General features: G+C 43.7%; 1 protein-coding gene across 1 annotated transcript; it reads right to left on the bottom strand.

Annotated features, from left to right (window-relative positions):
- Positions 1 to 3307: 3307 nt before the first annotated feature.
- On the bottom strand, positions 3308 to 8396 carry metrn (meteorin, glial cell differentiation regulator). The gene is made up of 4 exons (XM_035146351.2): positions 8053 to 8396; positions 6958 to 7391; positions 5435 to 5494; positions 3308 to 4978 (listed from the first exon to the last, which is right to left on the bottom strand). Exons 1-4 carry the CDS (start codon positions 8157 to 8159, stop codon positions 4665 to 4667), a joined length of 915 nt encoding a protein of 304 aa, XP_035002242.1. The 5' UTR covers positions 8160 to 8396; the 3' UTR covers positions 3308 to 4664.
- Between the last annotated feature and the right edge of the window lie 14217 nt (positions 8397 to 22613).

Here is a 22613-nt window from a genome sequence, read left to right on the forward strand (position 1 = left end):
AATTGCAGTTTTGCAAACTTGCACCTGTCTGGGCCCACAAAGCTCCATACTGGACCCGACCCGATTATCTCCGAGACAGATCCAGACCCACCTGTTAACATATGACCCGACCCTTCACCTATGATCAAACACATGCTCAACACAAACTCACTCACATCCACTGGGACATCATGGCCTCCTTGTCCCCCTGTTGTGGTGGTTGAGTTGTGCACTTGGAAAAGTGTCTCTCAATTGTAGCTTGTGTCTATCAAACACTAATACACTGTGGAAAAGGTGGTGTTGTGGGCTTTCACAATAAAATAAAATCCTTGCAGTTGACTAAGTCTTCATAAAAGCTGATTTAGATGTTAAAAATACTGCACGATCATTTCAATTTCTGATTTCTCCCAAAAACTTTTTTGCCGGTTACCCGTCGCCCCAGTGCAGGAGTCTATACGTTAGTTTGCTATGTCTTGTCCTGACGTGTTTGAAGGGCAATTAGATAACTAATTATCAAAGCACACACTGTAAAACATTATTCTTGCTCAGTCACCACAGAGGAACACGATTTCTGGAAATGAAAAGCATGAGAAAAGCTTCTGCTATCCAGTCATTCAGAGGCTTCAAGTATCCTTTGGCACAAGGTGAGAGATTTGAGATGAGGGTCAAGTGTGTGTCAGAGCCTCACAACCACTGTTGTTGGTTCCACAACAGAGCAGCACCCAGCAGCTGTGGACCAGGATGTGGGAAAGTTTCCACGATGCACCCATGAAAAGAGAGATCCAGGAGAGAGAGAGAGAGAGAGAGAGAGAGAGAGAGAGAGAGAGAGAGAGAGAGAGAGAGTGGGAGGTGGGAGAGAAGTCAGACCACAGAACAGGTTTAAACAATTACGTTTACAGGATGTAAACAGTTTATAAAACAAAGTTAATGGATGTCCTTGACTTGGTCAACAGTTACCTTACCAGCTGTTGTTGGTGGAAACATAACGTCCTTGGCAGAAGAAACTACTTCCCACAATTTTGCCTGTTTACCAGAAGCAGTGCAGTCAGGCTCACCATTGAACCTATGACGCATCACTGATGCACAATTCGCAGTTGTTACTGGGTTATATAACAAACAAGGAGAAAAATAGACAAGAAAATATAAAGATTCACAGTTTTCCCTGTGTTTTTCCTGCTCTGTGTCTGTCTGCTGCAGTTGCATGTTCATGAGGACAAACGGTGAGTTAGTTAGATCATTTTATTCACAGCAAAAACATTATAGCTGTCAATTGTCTTCTTGACAAAAGGGCAGATCAGCCCCTCACATGTGCATATTGGATAACAGGGAGATTGGCTGCTGCTGTAAAAACAGGGCCTGTGTGCCGAAGGTGGGGTTTTGTTGTGCCGGACTACAGGGGAGTGTCCAGTAGCACTTTGCCCCTGCGTGCGCTCTCATCTCTGGAGCTTTGTCTCTGGCTGCTTCCCCTCAAACTCCCCCAGGGAGCGACGGAAGTCCACACCCGGCGACTCTGTCCCATCGCTTTGGATTCCACTTTCCTGAGTGTTTCCCGCTTTGCTGAATCCGAACCTCACCTCAGCCGCACAGCGGGACAGAATAAAGAGGGTGGAGGGGTGGAGGAGGGTTTATTGTGTGTGCAGCTTTCTGCAAAAACAACAATGAAAACCCCTCAGTGTTAAGGGAGTGCATGCTTCATTACCTGTGTGCAGCATAATCGGACGATGGAATTCATCACAAAAATGTGTTTTCAGCTCCTTAAACAAACATTCTACAAGGAAAAAGTTATTTAAAACTTCTGTGTTCCCAAAGCTTGATTTGGATTGTTGATACAATCAAAAAGTCATTATTGTAATAGCTTTAATTCAGCTTGTGCAGAATCAAACTGTGCCACTGTGTCATTGTGGCCACACAGACATTACTACTGCAGTTTCCCAGGGTTCATGCTGGGGTCACAGAGAAGTGACAACAATTCAGGAAGTTGAACTTTTTCTAAATGTCACATGATGTATTGGCCGAGGGAGTATAATTTGAGTGCTCTTTGTTTTGGCTTATCAGGCCTGCAGCAGTAACCTCAGATGGACTGGAAGGGAGGAGGGGGCCCGATGAGTGTGTGTGCAGGGTCGAGCAGCTCGGGGGCCCCCAGCTCCGGGGATGTTTCAAAGGAGCACTGAGGCAGTAAATAGTCGGGGAGGTTGGAGGTTCGCTCACATGAACTAGTGATGCAGTGGCAGAACCAGTGTCGGGGTTTCTATGGGAGAAAGCTGCATGGCCAGACATGGGAAGCATGTCGAGCTTTTGTGATTCTTTTCCATATAACCCCAAACTCCTTGTTAATTCCCCCAGCTGCTCTTTTTCAAATGGATTTACTGCGTGTAGTAAATCTGAGATCGCACCGAGGTGCTTTGCAGTACATGTTTGTGCAGAACTTTTAAGATGGAGAAACAGGTGGTGAGTTTATCGTGAGCCGATTTCATACATGAACTCCAGAGAATGTCCACATTATTGGGTCTGTACATTTTCCGAAGTTTGACTTTCACATATTAAAGACGCAGCAGGAGATTGTCCAGCGTTCACAATGACAGGAAAATGTCTGGAACATTCAGGTGAGGGGGGGTGCCTTGGTGGAGCATGCAGGTGGCAGGTCATGAAGTATGCTGTGGAAATCACATTTTCTTTAAAGTCCATCAACACTGGTGTCGGACCTAAAGTCTTGCCGTCTTATTACTTTGATAATAATCGCATATATCTCCTGATAAATTCAGGAAAAACAAGTCGAGGTAGGAAACAAAAGTTTGCTCCAGGCTGCAGGCGTGCGGCCTGAGTCGAGTGGAAAACAGATCTGGTTTGATTGTGTCCTCGCGCACACGTGGTCAGGACAAAGTGAGCGACTGTGTGGCACCTCAGCCCAGCCTAGTCCGCCACGCCGCTCCCTTAATCGCAATTTATTGCTTCCTGAATCCTGCAAATGGGAGCTGAGGACAACAGAATTCCAGACGCTGTTTTCTACCTCCTTCCCCGTCCAAATGCCCTCAGGGTCCTAAACACTCCTTAAATCTCTCCGCCGTTAAGGCCCCCTCGCTTTCTCCGGCATCTCCATTTGTTCCCGGCTTTCAGGCGTCTGATTCATGGGCACTTGAAGAGACTTATGTCTGAGAAAAGTTTACCATGGTCGAAACCTTTGGAGCCACATACTCTAATGTAGATTAAAGTGTGTGATGCGTTAGGTGAGAGGACAAAGGAGCATGAAATGAGCCTGTTGAATTAAAAGTTCAAAGTGAATAAATGTGAAGCTTTAAGAAGAAGTTAAAAAACATCCGGAAACGTCAGGCGTGTTTTCTCACTTAATATTTTTAATAACACAGACAAACATAAAAATAATCCACAATTCGGAAACAACGTTTTTTTTCCAAAGGCATTTTTCGTGCCCTTGTTTCTAGAATTTCTTATAAACATATTTACAGTCACATTTATATTCACATAAATTCACATGACAAACAGTAAAATGGCAGTGTACGCTCTTAAGACATAACGCTTCAGCACATCATGGTCATTTGGTATGAACCCCTTCCTCTTGTTGACATAGTGCACATCAGAAATGAAATCGTTTAACAGAAGTTATATAAATGCAAATGGAGCCTTGGATAGAAATAAATCTTTCCACTGAGATTATTTTAGTCTTTCTTGCACATGACATCAGATTTGTCTTCCAAAAGGCTGTTGTTGGATGGTTAAATAAAAGCTTGATTTACTTCAAACCAAAAATAACAGATAAAATATGACAGGAGAGAGCAGCGAAGACTGCATCCTCCTTTCAGAAACAAAATCTCTGAGTTGGCCAGAAAAAATGAAAAGTGCACATGGAGCTGTGGAACCTGCTCAGGTCGCCTCAGCCGTGTGTCACTCATGTACGTGCTCACATCCGTCTGTACATATATTAAATTCTCAAATCGCTCCGCTATGCTACATATAGTTGCTTCTCTTATTTGGTTTTCAGTGCTTGCAGCATCACACTTTCCAGATCATTCCCTTTCTTTAATCAGTGCAAATATTCTCTTAACATTTACTTTTTTTTAATTTATAATCTCCTTAATAATAGTAACACTGAGAATGACCCCATTGGAGGGGAAGTAATAAAAAACCCACATCACTGTCCTGTGATTGGACGTTTTCTGAACAGAAAAAACACTGCGGTAAAAAGCCATTTTGAAACTGTAGACCACAGCCTGCGGTTCATCCTCACCAGGATATTAACTACCAGGCAGGAAACTTTCTGTCAAACTTCTCATAAATGTTCCTGAGTTTCTGAGTGTGAGTCTGAGGAGGCCTGAATTAATGGCTTAACTTAATTTATCTCGAATGAAAAGCTTTTTCAAAGACTTTCTCTGAAGCAGCATCACTGTTCACACAACTTTCCAATGCCAAATGCTTATAATCTCCATTTCCCACCATGCCACAGCTCCACTGGGTCTTCTGGACCTGGTGACTGTGTATTGCACTGAAATGGTGTTTGAAAAGTCCATTTCGCTCCTCAGCCCTTTGGGAATATCCGTCGGTGGCAACGTGGCAACGTCGGCAACGGTTGCGCGTCGTGGCTTCTTCCGAAACATGGAACAGGGCTGACTTTGGCCTGGCTTCGAGTCCAGCATGGTTCTGTGCCATAGACAAGCTACCACACGAGGTTGAACTCAGTCTACAGCCAGTTCACAGGGTATTTGCTGGGCTGCTTTGGCTATTGTGTACGCCCGCTGGAAGTCCTTGTAACGGGGAGCGCAGCCCAGCCAGGCCTCGCCGAAGTGGACGCGACCGGTGAAGAGGAAGCTGCCGCGTCCCGGTTTGACGCCACACTGCATCAGAGTCCTGATCTCGCCCTTGCTGGTCAGGCGACTGTTGCCGGTGAACAGGGCGTACTTCTGGCGAAACACGCGAGTGGCGCTGACCTTGATCACCGCCGCCCGTAAGTTGTCGTCTTCCATCACTGACCAGATGTTACCACGCACCACTGTGGATAAAAAAAAACCAATCAGGTTACTTTCTAGTAAATTCCTGTGGTCATCTACCAACATGCACCTTTGACTAATGTTATTACAAATGTTTTTGCCGTCTAGAAAATGTTGCATCGACCTATTTCAGTTCGAGACGTGGTTTTCTGTGTGATACAGACGATAAAACTGTCCCAAGGCCCAGGCCTGCTCACTAATCCCTCTAACTTTTGTTGCCAGCTGAACTTCTCCTCACTTCCATTACAGCTCAATCAGACGCCTGCAGATTAGTCCACTGCTCGTTCTCAGGGGACGCAGGGATTTCACTTGTAGATTCTGACTCCAAATCATTTCGTTCTGCGGCTTTAGCGCGGGGACTTCTTGACGTTTGGTGGTCCGGTTTAATATGTTAATCCTGTTTGTATTCGGCGTTTGGTTTGCTATGTTTTTTTGCCGAGGTTAGAAATGTAACTCACCAAAGTCACTGGTGCAAACGGCCATCAGAATCTCCGTGTTGTTGCAGGGTCTGCAGGCTTCTGGGGAGAAAACAGACAATCAGTTAGTGACTTCACAACACTCTGGACAACACCTATATGCTAATACTTCTACTGAGGCTGTGGAAAGCAAAGGCCGCATTTCCAGATCCCATGCACAGGAATGTGAGATGTGAATCCCGACCTCGAACTCTGTGCAACAAAGGAGGGACCAACCACAGAGTCCTAACAGACAGCTGCTACTTTTACAGTTGGCAGAGGAGGAACCGGCGGAGTTTGAAGGTGGGAGGCTCGTCCACTGCAGACGATTTAAAGGCCAAATGAAACTTCCCCCCCTTTAAGCCTTTCAGGGTGTCTACAGTCACACCTCATCAAAGCCTTCACACGGGGGCCGAGGAGAGGGAGCGGGAGAGGACATCAAAGATTTTAAGAAGGAGCACAATCCCACTTCCCAGAAAATTCCTTGCCCCCCTTTCACCTAAGTGCCTGATAAATTTTCTTTTTTTTTTTTTAAATGGAGTGCAACTTCCTGAAATTCACAGCAGGTTTTACAGATGGCCACAAAAGGATTTTAAAAAAACCAACAACCCAGTAAAGTTCTCACTGTCTGTTGTGACTGAATTGTGGTGAGAGAAAAAAAAGTCCTGGCATTTTTTAAAGTTCTCCTTGTGGTTCTTTGGAGGCCCCTCGCCCACCCCACACATTCTCCTCTTTAGTGAAAACCTCTTGATAAATGAGATTCCTTCCTCTCGAGTCCACAGCAAACCCCCTTCCAAACCTAATCACTGTGTGTGTGTGTGTGTGTGTGTGTGTGTGTGTGTGTGTGTGTGTGTGTGTGTGTGTGTGTGACAGAGAGATGTGGGGGGGGGGAGTGCGCTGCCACAGACAAGTCTCCCCACAGAGAGGCAGCTCAACAAAAGAGGGGAGCATCTCAGCTGGGCAGAGGCCTCCCTGTCGCCTAGGAGACGGCAGTAATCCCAGAATACTCATGCGGCACCCATTCAAAGGGCTCTGGACTCTGGAGAAAGCCCCACATACTGAGCTTTTGTCCCCCCCCTCCTCTCGTTCTCCGCACTCCACAGCTCCCCTTCTCCTGCTCCTAACCAGCACGCCTCTGGGGGAAAGTTTGGCCACTTCCTCTCTACGTGGGCCGTGGAAAGTCCGAGCAGCCCACAGAGGCCTGCTACGAGTTATGAATTATCTACAGGGAGGATTATACGGTGTATAATATAATCGCTTGTGGTGCCAAACCTTTAATGGACACACATTTTCAGGAAGGAAGAAAAGGTTGTGACCACAGTGCGGTCGATTTTAAAAGTTTTGAATTTAATGTAAGTTTATGAAATAACGAGAGAGTAACCTACATAAAAGTGGCCAAAACTTCTCCTGTACTTCCTTATTTTATTTCATTGAATATTAGAAAAAATGTCACCATGCCTCCTTAGATTTGACCCTAAGAGGCCTAACTCAAACCAACATGGCTGACTCATGCACCACTGCCTCACCTTCACTGCTGATGGTGTTGGTGTCCAGCGACAGCCGAGCGGTCCAGTCCCCCCTCAGCTCATAGCGGAACGAGGCGGTCCTCCTGCTGATGTCCTGGTGGGGCGTCGCCTGCAGGTAGAGTGCCACCCTCTCCCCTGGCAACCGGCTGAAGCACCTCACCCTGGGCGGGGGTGAGGACTCCAGGCGGTCCCCCACCAGCAGCTCCAGCACCCCGTCCCTCTCCAGGTAGAGCTGGGCCCCGTGGAACTGCTCCGAGGGCTTGACGCAGGCCGTGATGAGGCCCGAGCTGCTGCCGCCGGGCCCCACCGCCACGGAGGGCAGGCGGGGCGAGAGGCTGAGGCGCAGGGCACCTTTGGGATACAGCCAGTCCAGGGTGCCCTCGGAGCAGTGGAGGGAGATCTGCTCCACGCTGCCCTGCTGCTGGGACAAACCACTGTGGGGAGGAAGGAAGATGGAGATGAGTAAAGGTCGGACTAACATCATCATCAGTGGAAACGTTGCTGTAGCACACACACACACACACACTTTGTACACACAAACATCATTGCAGGATTGGCAGAACAGGTATAACTAAGATTAAAGTTATCATAGAGACATAGAGAAGTAAAAATCCAGCTTCAGCAGAACTTCAGCAGATTAGGGCCTTTTCAGAGAAGGCGCCACCTATTGGCAGGTGTGTCGAAGCACTGGCCTTTAACTTAATCTTAACTAAGTCATTTTTTTTATGTTTTCTGCACGTTTTTCCCCCAATGCACCATGAAGACGCTGCACCTCACAGCCGCATGCACGTTGTGTGTTTCCTGCAAGTATCACTGTTAATCCCTCAGTCTCCTGCCTGTCTGGACCCTGCCTCCCTCCTGCAGACTGCCCGCAGGCGCAGCCGCTGCACCGCGGAGCTGCGCAAACATTTTAATTGCGCGCTAATGGCAAGTCCCAACGTGTTGCATGCAAGACGTGCATTGTCTTTTAGAAATACACAAGCAAACAAACACACGCCTGAAGCATCCCCCAGACTCATTTCTGCAGCGTCTCCCCATTTAGCCAAATGCAAAAAAAAAACAAAAAACAGCACAGATGGAATTAGAAATACTTGCCTTCCTCTCCAGCTGCATTGGTCCTCAGAGTAGTTCGAAAGAGCACCATGAAAAATGGCAAAAAGTAAAATCCAAATTGCGTTAATCCAAATCCCCAAACGGCACATTTTCAACGGCGCTGGATGCAACGTTTTTTAAAAAAAGAGTCAGAGGGAGATTATTCCAATCCTCCAATCCTGTCAAATCCTAGAAAAAAACTTTATAAAACGACTCTTTCTCTATGTGTGGCCAGCTCCATGCTCCTGTATCCCCTCACCCTGCTGCGTGAGATCAGAGAACACCAGTGAACCGCCTCAGCTTCCCTCTCTGCTCCTCCGGGCTGCTGTGCGTCAAACAGCGCACCAGCTCCGGAGTTTATTCCCCCTAGGAAAAACTTCAGCGGCCAATCAGAGCGCGGGGAGAGAAACTTTAAACCACTCACACGGAGGAGGGGGGGGAGGGACGCGAGACAAACCAATGTTGCCATTCACTATTGTGTTGGACATGTCTGCACAGAAATGACTAATTAACTTAGCTCAGAATTAGAGTTTAAAGATCCGACCCCTCACTCCACACTCTGCATGTTCTAAGACATCAGAAAATATCTAGTTTTCTGAATCTGATGGAGTTTTTCTCCAACTAAAAAAAGTTTAATTACATCTTGTCCTTTTCTCTAATTTAAAGATCCAGGATGGAAACAGGCCTTTGTTTATAACTGCTGGACACTTGATGCAGAGTCCAGTCTCACTTGAGGCTTTAGGTTTCCACTATGCACTGGTGTAAACTGGGTGGTGGAGCAGGGTTTGTCTCCAAACTGGTTGTGATGTCACGAAAATACTAACTTGACCAATAAGGTTTCGCGGAGGCCCGATGCTAATACCAATATTTAGGCACAAAACAAATCTGATGCCGATATATTGACTGATGTATGTTTTAAAAAACCTGTCAATCAATCCCAGGTTGATATTTTATAGTTTTATCCAAATCTTTATCAAAAATAATCATGAATTAATTAAATTTAAAAAATGCACAAATACAATCATATTGCCACATATGGGTAAAACAAACACATGTATGCAGATGAGGCTCAAATCAGTCGATTTATTATATATTTATTATATTTATCAGCCAACCCATACATTGTTCAGGCTTTACCAAATTCCTCATAAGTACTAGAGCGTGGAACAGGGTTCAGTATTTTGTCCAAACCCGACCGAGCACAAGAGAAAACTGACTGACCACGACCCCAACCCAATTTAACAAATGTTGTCCGAACCCAACAAGTCCTGACATGTCCCGAGAGGTTGAGTATCACACTCTAATATATTCACATGTTACTTGTGTGTTAAACTCAAATTGAAGGTGAGGACACATGTTCACCCCCCAGCAGGTGAATATATGAAATCTGCCTTCTGGAAAGAAGAGGGGTAAAAAAAAAAAAGTATGTTTTAGTTAAGGGAGAAAAGCACCAATTAAAAGTGTGTTTGCTGCTTAGTCATGCAGAGATATCTTGGTTTTCCAAATATACTTTAACTTTTCTTTCTGGAACTGTCTGTTTAAATCATGTTGGTTAGATAAAAACAAAGTTAGTGATTCTTTATAATTCTCATGAACTGTAGTTGCTTTTCTTTTTTTTTTAACATCCCAATTCCACTGAACTTGCTTATAAAAAACTTTTTCAAGGATGTGATCAGTACACTGCTCCACATCAGCCTCATTCCACAATAGTTTATTTTTAAACACCAGCTCCATGTATTTATTAATAAGCTCCTGAAATGCTGAATAATGTTTCCATGTTCATCAGACGACAAAAGAAGAAGAAACATAAAGCAGTGGTCACAGTTTAAAAAAACCCTAACCTGATTGTCAGACATGATGATAGTGATGATGATGATGATGATGATGAAGATTCCGTCTCCTCTGGCTGCCGTGCCCTCTGCCCTTTCTCCCGCTGAGCTTCTCTTTCATGTTGCGGTATTTATAACCAAATCAAATATTCTTTTGTACCAGCACTGCCATGCATCTCCCCGAGTCAGTGACTTTCAGTGTGTGTGTGGTTTTGCATGGGTGTGTGTGTGAGTCTAGGCCCCTGCGATGGAGTTATGACAAGACCTCAGACCGACACAAAGGCACATGTGCAGAAATCCAGCTGCTTTATTGTCTGCAGCAGCACTGAGTATTGTTTTCTGCAGAGCTGGAGGAGGAGGGGGGTGGCTCTTTCTTCAACTTAAACATGAATATATAAGTGGCCAAACTTAGTTATGGACTTCAGAGATGTGTCATCCGCATCCGTGTGTGCACAGTGGAGTCAAATGCACTTTTACACACTTTGTCAAGCCCGTCAGTGTGCATGTAATCACACGTGTCCGTTAAAACAATAGCACACACTCCTTCTGACTGTGGCGTGACCTGAGCTACAGTCTAACCCGGCCTGGATCGTATTTACTGACTGCATGTGGTTGTAACAGCGCACGTGACACCTCCTGGTTCGAACACAGGGAGATTAAAGTGGTTATTCTCAGAGTTTTCAACACCAAAAACCGTCAGAGACAGACATATACAGAGTAAAGTCAGCGACTGTGTCATTGCAAAGTTTAAGCTTTATTGGTGCAGGACAGGTTGCGTTATATTTTTGTCTTTTCAACTGTCTACTACTGCAGTTCCCTTTTTCCATGCATCAGTCAAACCTCAGTGTCTCGGCTCTATACCTTTGCATTTTAACCAACACCAAGTGTAAAGTGCCCATGTCTCTCCAATTCTTACCTCCCGCATTTTTGTCCCCCAGTTATATTTAGAATGGATTTTAAGAGTCTTTTAATAACTTTTAAAACTCAGCATGGTCTGCTCCCCGGACATATTACAGAGTCACTCACTCAATCTTAGGATCTTAAGGCTGGTGACCAAAGCTGCATTTAAAACGCAGGAACTTTGCCCCCGAACGGGGAACCTCTGCAGGAACTCAAGGGTCTCAGTAAAGTTATGAGTAAATCTTTTTATCCTTCAAAAGTCCCAGGTTGGGAGGTAACTGGGTGTCCAGGCTTTTACCATCAGGCCCAGAGGCTCTAGTAAAGCCTGTTAATGCCTGATTTTGAACTGGCTTTAATTGATGTTGTCTGTTTTTGATATTTTGTCGTATATATGTCATCTTTCTTATTTATGTTTTGTTTTTTTATTGTTGTTTTGTTCTGTGATGTTTTATCCCCATGTATTTTCAAAGCACTTTCTTTTTCTTCTTCTTCTTCCTCCTCGATGTTCTTTCCTCTCCATGCTTTTTTATGATGAAATAACTGTATCTGTTTATTTAAAAGTAATTTATTTGATCCTTAGAATCATCCACCCCTCCACCTTGTTAGTGTCCCAGGTCTTTCACACCAGTCTCTGCACATGAAAATAAATCACAAATTTCACATCAGTGTGCAAACCTGCATACAAACAGTGTCCCTGCTAAAGGTCAGTGTGAGTGTGTGAACCATCAGACCTGGTTGTTCCTACGTTTCCATCTTTGACCTCATACTTGAAGCACGGAACCCGATTCCCGTAAACTCTCTCTCTCTCTCTGTTTTCCTTTACTTTCTCACCGGCCCGCCAATGAGAGCGTCTTCAAACGGGGCTGTTGTACGCATACGAGAGTTTGCGTGCATTTTTGTGGCTGTGTCTATTTACTTGTTCTATATATAACCCTCTGTGTGTGTGTGTGTGTGTGTGTGTGTGTGTGTGTGTGTGTGTGTGTGTGTGTGTGTGTGTGTGTGTGTGTGTGTGTGTGTGTGTGTGTGTGTGTAAACACAGAGAGGATGTAGTGACAGTGTGGTGTCACTGATATTTATGGGACCTTGACATTGTGTGTCTCTCTCGTTGCCTCTTCTCGCCGTTTCACACACAGAGAGACTCTTTTCAAACTTTTTCACACATACCAACAATGTCTGTTTACATGGTTTTATACGAGGGAAAAGAATTCAGACATGTTTTAGATGCTAATTTTACTTTGATTATAAAGAGTCATTGTATGATCTATTCAATGTTGATAGAATTTTAGAGTACAAATATCATGCAAATCATGCAAATTTCATAGAATAGATGAAGGGCATTCTGATAATGCAATGATAAAAACTTGAAGTAGGACAAGAATTTTATAAATATGCAAAATGCTTCAGCTTTTTCAAAGATTTCGATACAAAAAAGGAAAATATGTTGCTGTGGAAAAATTAAAAAGCATTTATTAGTGTGGTTAATGCATGGCAAAGATAAAAACAAAAAAAGCACCTTCACATTGCGGCACACTGGCCTTCATCAGATTTGCCGCTCTGTTGCACATTACCTGTTGAAAAATCATACAAATTTCTACAGACTCTGAAATCATTACATCTAAATGGAACAATGCTAATTATACAGCAGTATTATTCCATTTTATTTAATTGCTATAATTTCACAAAATCTTTGTACATAGTTTTTACCTGGCATGTTTAGGTGTGCATTGTCAATGTGGAACGTTTGATAAAGTTCTGTACCCCTACGTCCACTTTTGGGGGAAAGTTGTAGTGTAATAACCTGGCTTAGTTGTGTAGTTTAATTTGTGCAGGGGCTCCATGCAGATACGTACAAAATTGACCAGGGGATCGATGAACGCCACCAGTTTCATAAATACCTCACAGAGCTCATAAAAAGGGAGTTAACTCAGCCTTCAGCTGGCGTCTGACTGTGTTTAGATTCTCAGTTTTAATAATATAAGTTTGGTGTGGCAGCTGCTCTATCTGTCATCTGTGCGTCCCAGCTGAAACACCAGAGCACGACCTGACCTGGGTTGAGAAGTCGCGACGCCCTCGTTCCCAGCCTCCTCTGCAGCTTCCCATGGCACCTCGGCGCTAATCCGGCTGATCTGACATCGCTGCTGTTTGTTTTCCTGCACAGTGTCATCTATCTGCTGGTAATGAGATCTAAGACCTTGACGGGATACTCTGATAGTCGGCCTCGTCGTTCGGGGAGCCAGAGAAGAGGCTCTTCCCGCCACGTGGATTGTGCTGCGTCTTAATGTTTCGTCTGGTTGGTTTGAGGACGGTCATGGGAAATGATGATGAAGTGGCTGTGGAATCAGGATCATTAAACCTTGAATGAAGATAAGAAAAATAATTAGTTTTCATTTAGTCCTCAAGCTGAGAACATGGCCAAAGAAAACATACTTTGGATTATTTGGATTACTGCATCATATCAAGGTTTGAGCTCAGATGGCTCTAAATCCTTTGCATTTTTTCCACATTACCTATAATCACAGTGTTACTTCAAGGTCCTGAAAGCATGATAAGCTGTAAAATGTAGTTTTTGCTGTGTGTTGAGTCAGTGGGAGAACTGTGATCGACACTTTCCCACCTCCCCATGCAGGTGAAGAGGCTCCGGGTCGACTGGCGACCAGAAGCTTTGAGAAGAACCAACGCTACAAGCTCGGAAAAAAGAAAACAACAAAAAAAAAAACTGCTGCATATTTACCCTGCGAGCCCCCATGAGAGCCGCATGTGAAAACTGACACCTGCTCTCTCATTGCACTTTCTCAGGATCCTGGTTGTGTATGTGTTTGTTTGTATGACAGTAAACTTCGCTTTGTGCCTCTCATCTCAGTTTGTGTAGCTTGTGTGTGTGTGTGTGTGTTGGTGTAAAGCCCAGTGGGAAACCGAATAGAAGAGGGCCCTATACCAGATAAACAGAGTCAGAGGGGCTTGATAGCAAACGCAGCTGGAAACACGCGGAGACACCCTGAGAATGCTCTCTAATGCTTCTCTAAACATGTAATAGATCACTTAGCTGCACTGTCACAATACTCTCATACGAGCCCTGTGTGCTTTAATCTTCTCCGTCGGGATCTCACGTCAATTTTGCAGGAAAATATCTCCAACGGGTCGTTTCACAGAGCTGAATTATCTCAAGATTTATTAGGAGCGACACAAGTCATGAGAGATCTGTTTATGGCAGCTGGGGTCGAGCCTCAGGCTGCGTCCATACGACTGTAGCTGCTTTCAGACACGCACTGGACTCTCTTTCTTTCTATGGACTTTATCCGCTTGGCCTCCTATGATAAAGTATGTGGAAATCCAGGAGCAGCCGATGTGCGAACACATCCCCCCGCTGGATTCACCAAGAGCGAGTGTCTCCTGGTGAAAACATGGTGACACTGATGTAGATGACATAGACGAAGATGTCAAGAGAGTTTGTGGTGATAAGAACCGACGACGGTGTCTGTGTGTTGTCAAGAAAATCACGTGATCTCGACAGCGGAGTTAAAACGTCACCTCCTGCCTCTGTCTGCTGCTCCACCCCTCACCTGGATAATACAGAGGATTTGTTGCTTGTCTCCTACACATGTGAGCAGATGAATCATCGTAAAATGCAGAATTCAACTGCACAATGCTAATGTCAGTTGTTTTCTTCTGGAAGGGGTCATGTGATAGGAGCCTGACCAATCAGCGAAGGCTATGCTGTGACCGAAAAGACCCAATCGGCAAGCGGTCGTGTGAGTCTATGTCATCGTGTCCAAACATCTTGTTTGTCCAGATTTCAAATGCAGCACCGGAGTTTTCAAACTAAAATACGGCCATCAGCGTTTCCAGACCAATCCGTTTTAGAGACTCTACAACTCCACAGTAGTTTGGATGCCAGACGTGTCCTTAGCAGGGTTGATGCGCTTTCAAATAAAAACTTAGTAGTGTGGATGTAGCTTCAATTTAAACATGCTCTGCAGTAATCTCTCACACGTTCTCAATAGTCCTCATCTCTTTCATCTAACTGTGAGTTACACATGCACACGTGGTCTTGTTTTAGTTTCTTGTTCTTGTTTTATCCAGTCCGGTATCGTCGTCATTGTTGCTGAGTCTTTAGAGGCACTTTGAAACAAATCAGTTTCTTTAAAAGTGCATTTAAGATATTCTTTATGGCTCCACACTGGTGCAATTCACTTTTTCTTTTGTATTCAGCAGCTCCAAATATAACCTAATTATAGTGTCTGGGGTCAGAGGTCACAGCTGGGTGCCCTCTGGACTTTTCACTAACAAAATGGAGGGAAGAGGCTGCAGGTGTCTGAAATGAACCTCTCTGTGTATTGTGCCCAAATATGTGAAGTCATTTAAATTAGATATGCTTACTTGCCCGTTCAAATATAGTAAATATGCAAGATGCAATTTGTTAATAATAGACACTGTGACATTTAAAACAACTTAAAAGCTTATATTAAACTACAGATTTGGTATAAGTATAAACTAAATGCATTTACTCAGTGGTACTCAAACATTTTACATAGGTAAAAGTACAATTAAATAGATAAACATGTACATACAATGTACGTGTAAGTAAAAGCAAAAGTACCACCTTAACTTTTCCACTTGAAAAAAAGTATTTATTACTTGCTTTTAAGTATACTTTAAAAGTCAAAGTACTTGCAGAGTGTAGCCTATTCCCATAATGCAAAGGTCTATTACATCAGACATTTGTTGTAAAATTCCAATAATGTAATACATAATAATTTATGTACTTTAGTTTTGATATTTCTATGTATACCTTTGTATTTTTACTTAAGTAAGATTTTGCAGGGTTTTTACTTGCAATGGACTGTTTCAACCCTGATATTGTTTATTGATGCATCCTCACATCCTGATTATGATGGCAACGTCTCTCTGCCAACCATCGGCTCCATCTGCAGACACACAGACTCCCTTCATTCCTTTATTTACGCAGTCCGTCAAAATTCATTTCCACTGTTTATGAACCTCACAGCTCCTCCAAATTGTTTTCCACTCTCTCTCTCCTCTCCTCTCTTTCTCTCACGGAACACTGGTGTGATAATCATCCTTGAAGCCCGATAATTATCGTATCTCTCCCCGACGCAGCAGTTAGATCCCATCTCTTATCTCTGCGTACAAAGTTAATGATGGTGCCATTGAAGTGAGGCCGACTTTACACAGCGACAGTGTCAACAGTGCAGCCAACCTTGATGTACTTTGCATTGGTTCTCACATTCCTCTGGGCTCGAAAGCACACGAGGGAATAGTTTAGCTCGTGGTTAAACTGGCCGCTCTCTTTTTAAGTGGTTCTTCACACAACGCTGCCACTGCTAACTCTGAGGATTTGGCATTTTTTCTTACAGTCAGACAGGGGATGAAAGAGCCGATTGAAAACACGTCGCAGTCGCCGCAGAATGCAGAGGAGGTTTCCTGTGGTACATGAGCTTTTAGGGTAAATTTAGTCGACCAAGCCGCCACAGCGTTAGATTGCAGCCAGATTGCAGCAGGCATGTGTCGGGCTCTTTTTATGGAACGCTGCATTTCCTCATTAGACCGTGGTGATGTGGCAAAATTAGTCTGCATGTGAATGCTTTGGTCGGATTTGTTGTTTTTTTTGGGAAGGGAAACCCACTTTAGTGATTTCCCTTTGGAGAAGGACATCCCCCCCCCCTTTCACTTCACATTTATGACTCTCATTAGGTGCAATTAGCTGCATGTCCCTCTTCCACCACTTGTAATCCAGATGAGGGTATCGTCATCAGCAGCCCAGCGGTGTTGTACTAACGCCCTGGGCCTGGTGAATTCTGATGTTGGAGCCCAGCTGGGGGGTCAGACAGAGGTTCTCCGCTGTCCGTCTTGTTTGCCGCACCCCCGCCCCCACACACTGCTTCTAATTGGCTGAATCAATTTGGAGGGAAACTCGACAAGGAGCAGGATCCCTCCAAAATTGACAATAGGTATAGTGTTTTACATACGTCCATAGGAAAGACAGATGTGGTCCCTCTCGACCACATCCACATTAGAATACCCTTATTTAGATTCAATGGTAGAGGATACAAAGGGACTTTATTTTGGCGGTCCGGCAAATGCATAATTTTTGGCGGCTGAGACGAGTTCATGTTCTTAACGTTGCTGCGATGGATAGTTTTGATGCTGTGGAGTGGGTAGAGTTTATTTCAAGTAGCATTACCAGCATTAGAGCCTGCATATCTGTGTGGGAAGTTTTCAAATTTAAGACATTCTGATCCTGAATATGTGACATTCTGCAGTGTTACCGCTTGACACTGTGGTGAATTTCTTTCTTATAGCTGACAAAAGGACTTGATTGATTAATTTATTTATCAAGAAGTATTAAGATGCAGGGAGGTCCTAAAATAAAATACTCCTGGGATCTCCCTGCCTCCAGGATTAATCAAAGATAACAATTTTATAATTTATTTCAGCATTATTGAGGGACTGGAAACTCATTTAACAAAAACTTTAAAATTTAAATATATTATTTTCAATATATATATAGATATAAATGATATACTCACAACTGTGATGAATTTGTTTCTTACAGCTAACAAAACATTTACTTGACCAAGAAGGGATCTCCCTGCCTCCAGGATATGTCAAAGATAACACATTTAATTTTCAGAAAATAAATTACAATTAAATAAATAAAACAAAAAATACATCTATTAAATGTATCACATAAATACTGTTTATTTACAGACAGTAAACATATACCTTTAATTAGCAGCTGGTTAGCTTAGCTTAGCATTAACACTGGAAATAGGAGTCAGCTATTCTGACTCTGTCCAAAAGTATGAAAACCTAAAAAGTATTAAAAAAAGATTTTTTTACAAAGCGTTTACCTTTTTAAACCAAGCTAAACCAAGCCAAGCTTGTTATCCAGTTTATCTTGCCTAATTTTTTACCAAAATGATCCTTTAATGGTGCGATATGTACGTTTTCTCTGCTGATAACTAATAAAACTTGGCTCTCTCTTGCTTCTTTTACTTTAAAAACGAACATGCACAAGTCACATTTTAAAGGAGACACTTTAGAAACTCATGCTTGAAAATGTTGCAGGTTTAAAAGGAAAAAGAATGGATGGTCTTTTTTTTCTTTTGTTGCCCGACTGCACTCGATCTCCTCCTCTTCCTCCTTCCTCCTCCTCCTCCACCTCTGCACTGCATTCCGCTCCATCAATTGAGTTTGGTCAGCCTTGTCCATCCTTGGCTGTGCAGAATATAATTAGTCTGCCTACACACACACACATGCACACACACACACATAGAGACTTTAAACTTTAAACCCCCTATACAATGGCCCCCTCGCACAATAGACACATGCCAATACTATGACCCCCTTGGCTATAACCCCCATGCACAAAAAACTCCCTGTCCATCCCCAGCCCCTCCTCCCTCCTCCCCCCCTGCTCACTCAGCAGAATAATGAGACTGATCACGGTTTTTTACATATCGCATTTCACATCATATCATGGAAATAACAAAGAGCTTAACAGGTGCTGAATCTCAGCTGTTATGGTGTAGATCTGAAATCTGGCTGGTGGTCAGACTTACGCTCCTAAATGTCTCCATGTATAAAGTTTCAAGTGATAAAGTTAATAACGTGTTACGGTTTCAAAGCTGGATGATGTAACCAAAGATGGAGCTGAGCTTTACCATTAAAAGTTAGGATATGGAGTCATCGCTTCAGGCATTTTCGAGAAGGATTTAAAACGGCTGCATGAACCACGACAATTGCAATGATTTTTATTTGCAAAAGTTGCACAACGATGATTCTCAAGGGATAATAACAAGCGGTTTAATGATCATTCCTGCAGCCTTAGCTGTAATCCAAGAATCTTTACATCTCTGCCCCCAGATGACAATTAAACTCTGTGAATAGACTCAGTGGGACCATAATTGCACATGCACCAAATCCCAAACCCCACAGCGTCTTTCATGTCCAACCATCTCTCACCAACTCCATTCAGAGTCCTTGGTGACCTGCAGCTCGTCCCTGAGTCCCCTTTTGATCAGTTTTTTTTTTTTTGGGGGTTTTTTTGGGAAAATGCCTTCGCTCCCTCAGCACCTGCATCCCAGTGTCCTGCGGCCCATCAGCGGAACCTGTCTATTTAAAAAGCGGATGCATCTGTTGCAAATGAGGTGGCCTTTGTCTCGGTGGGAGAAACCCTTGAGGGGACCGCCAAAATTTAGTGTCTCCTTGGCTCCACCATTGAGAGAGCCCCCAACCCCCCAGCTTCTCTGACCCACCCACACACCCACACACACACACACACACACCTCCTACTTCAGGGGTATCATATCACCTACCCCTTGGGGTATAGTGGTGTGCGAGGTTGGATGTTTTCATGATAACAGGTGTATTTGAATGTATACAACAGGTGGGATAAATGCAAAAAGAGTCTGGCCGTTGTTTTCTATAGGTTTTGTATTGTGTTTTATATCCCACAGTGCAGTTGATTAACATTCAGCTATATTTATTACCTCCGCTAAGAAGGTTATGTTTCTATCAGCATGTTTTTGGCAAGTTAACAGGATTACAGAAACCTGCTGGATGGATTATCACGAAACTTGGTGGGAGGATGTAGTTTGGTTCAGGGATTAAATTCTAGGTGCGGATCTGTCTGGTTCAGGGGACGGATCCAGGAAATATTTTTTCACTTACTTACTTTTTCCTTCATTTCTCAGAGATTAATTCATGCATCCTGATGAAAAAAATCAGGCATGAAATAAAAATCTGGATCTGGTGAATTTAAATGTGGTTTCATAAGGGGACTTTTGGGCCTTGGCAGAGATACTCAGTCTAGTCTCCGTGTGGTTGTTTGCCTTCATTTCCTTCATCTGACCCGGTGACTGGTGAACAGAGGAAGCTGATAGAGGGGAAAAAAGGAGGAGAGACAAAACCGAGTCTGTCCTCTGACTGAGTGGCTCTTCAATGGAGGTTGTTTCTTTCTGCAGTGAACTGTGTCGTCCTGCAGACGAGCGAGACAGCAAAGGAAAAGGTGGGAACAAGGGGAACTTGCTGAATAACTAGAGCACGGAGTCCTGAATTGCCTTGCACATTCAAGCATGCACACATATGCATGAGTGCATAGACTTTTCCTCTCTATGACATACTCACACACACACACACACACACACACACACACACACACACACACACACACACACACACACACACACACACACACACACACACACACACACACACACACACACACAGACATTCATACACAGGGTCCAAGCTCAAGGATTTTGGGCCTATCTGCACATATATGCCGGCTAATCAGGGCCTCTCCACAGACAGAAAGCAAAGGGTCACTCAGGGTGAGATGTTTGTGATGGAAATTTGGACGGCAGGCGTAGGAAAACAAAGCTACAGACAAGGCACCCCAGAGACGACATACTTTACACATGAGATAACACACACTGAGGAGATGCAAAAAAACCCCCCGTTAAATAGGATAACAAAGCCTTTCTCATTCATATGACTAATGAAGATCGCATTGCAGACATGAAATTATAAGAGGATAGTTGGAAAAAACGTTGCATTAAAATGTTAATTCTGAGAGCTGGTGTAGAAAAATGAATACTTAGAAATAGCTTTAGTGGAATCTGCTTGGACAAACACACATTTTTCAACCACTTGTGAATTATTTAAAATTGGCTGTTTCCCAGAATATTTCATGTTACTCCAACTACCTCCATGAAGCATTAAGGACACCGATTTGTCCCCTGACTGCGTATGATCCAGTGGTGAAGGTGTCACATCACCCTCTTCATTCCATCACCACTGGAGCTCAGGACATACAGACCTGGCTTTAACTGGGCACACAGATCAGGGGCATCCGATGGAACCGCTGCGCCTCACTGAGAAATCACACAAAGATGGGATTTAATGGCCCTTCGATTGAGCGGCTCTGAAAAGCCAACCTCTGACCCCCAGCCTTGACCCCAGGCAACCCCGCCCATCCTCCAGGGTCCAGTGCTTGTCACTGGTCATTTGTCAAACACTGATCTGATTAACGTCCAATTTGGGTTCTGCCGACTACACACTTCTCGGATCAAGACAAGCTGCTTTCAGCAACTTTACATGACAACAAATAGCCGGATTGTTGTGGGGAGAGAAAAGCGACGAGTATTTGTTCCATTCGGGGTCGCCAGACAGAAAAAACCTGGAAAAGACTGCACCCTTGGAATGTCAGACTGGATGGTTTGTGTTAACACTAGTGAAGAAAGTACACTGTCGTCATTTTCTACTGAATCACAGAATAAAAATAAAGTGGATTATGGGAAATCAGGGAGGAGAGACAACAGAAGCATCCAAAATAAACATGTCCTACGTTGATCTGCTCCAAATCTAACGATCAACAGTATCCAGACACAGGAATCCTCTGTGTTCATGCCAGTGCTCATATTAGTCCAAAACAGTGTATTTTCCAAAACCCAGCCGTACTAACACGCTGTCATTTTGTCTGAGTGGGACGTTTGAGGTGTAAAATGTATTTTTTATAGCCTACTTGGTGTCCTCAAAAATGCCCAGGAAGGACTGAAAACCAGCATCCTCCCTGTGTAGAATAATCACTGCTAAAACCGCACAATCTTTCTTTACGTGATGCTGCGAATGACTTTGATTCATTAGCAAATTTGGTTTGGAGCGAGTCTGGTTTTGGACACAGTCCTCCACACCTCTTTACGAAACAGTTGGTTGTTGAAATGCTTGTTGTTGTGGGGAATGCTCACTGGAAGATGAGAGCTGGTGGGCCATGGGTGCCCGCTGGATTAACTTGTGGCATGGGTGCCCGATGTCAGGAAGATTCAGTCCTCCTGCAGCGGGTTTGGTTCTGACCCGACCCTTTGCTGTGTGTCTTCCCCTATTCTCTGTCTTCATGCCAGTGACTCTTCAATCATTTTTCTTTTTCTCTATTACTGAGAAGTTCCCCCTCTGGAAAAGTTTAACTAACTTCCACTAACCAGAAGGTCGGTGGTTCAACACCCGGCTCCTCCAGTCTCCTGACGACTACACAGGCAGAAATGCTCCTGCACTACTCACCCAAAAATCCTTGGACAAGACACTAAACCCCCCAAATGCTCCTGATAGATGTGAATGGTGTGTGATAGTGCTGTGTGCAGAAGTGCTGTGTGAATGTGTGTGAGTAGGTAAATGTGCCTGGTTGATAAGATTAGAAAAAGCACTATAAAAGTTGGTTTATGGTCAGTGTCAGCTGCAAGTTTCCTCTGATTCTTTCGAATCAGTGCTGAAGACTTTCCTTCTTGCCAGGGCCTTATTAAATCATTATTTATTTATTAAATACTATATAATACGATATAATCAAACATTCTCTACAACTCTATGTAATTTCTTTTTAAATGCTTCCTTTATATTTTCAGAATTTAACATGATGCCTTTTATATTTTCTGTTTAGCATTTAGAATTCCCTTGCCGTGGAATGTGCTGTACAAATAAACTTGCCTGGCCTAGAATTAATGTGTAACTGGGTCTTTGAGATGGATTCATGCTTGTAAACTCAATCATGCGCTTTAGGTCTCCAGCTGTTGTATGTATAGTTATGGACTATGCAAAAAATGGATGCAGAGCAATGCAGTACAAACACACTATATGAAAGTCTGTAGCTTGAGGCTGTAACAAACCTCTTATCGCACGCATCATCCTCAAAACAAACCTGACTAACAATCACACACACACACACACACACACACACACACACACACACACACACACACACACACACACACACACACACACACACACACACACACACACACACACACACACACACACACA

This window comes from Hippoglossus stenolepis, chromosome 21 (genome assembly GCF_022539355.2).
Source record: "Hippoglossus stenolepis isolate QCI-W04-F060 chromosome 21, HSTE1.2, whole genome shotgun sequence".
Taxonomy (NCBI): Eukaryota; Metazoa; Chordata; class Actinopteri; order Pleuronectiformes; family Pleuronectidae; genus Hippoglossus; species Hippoglossus stenolepis.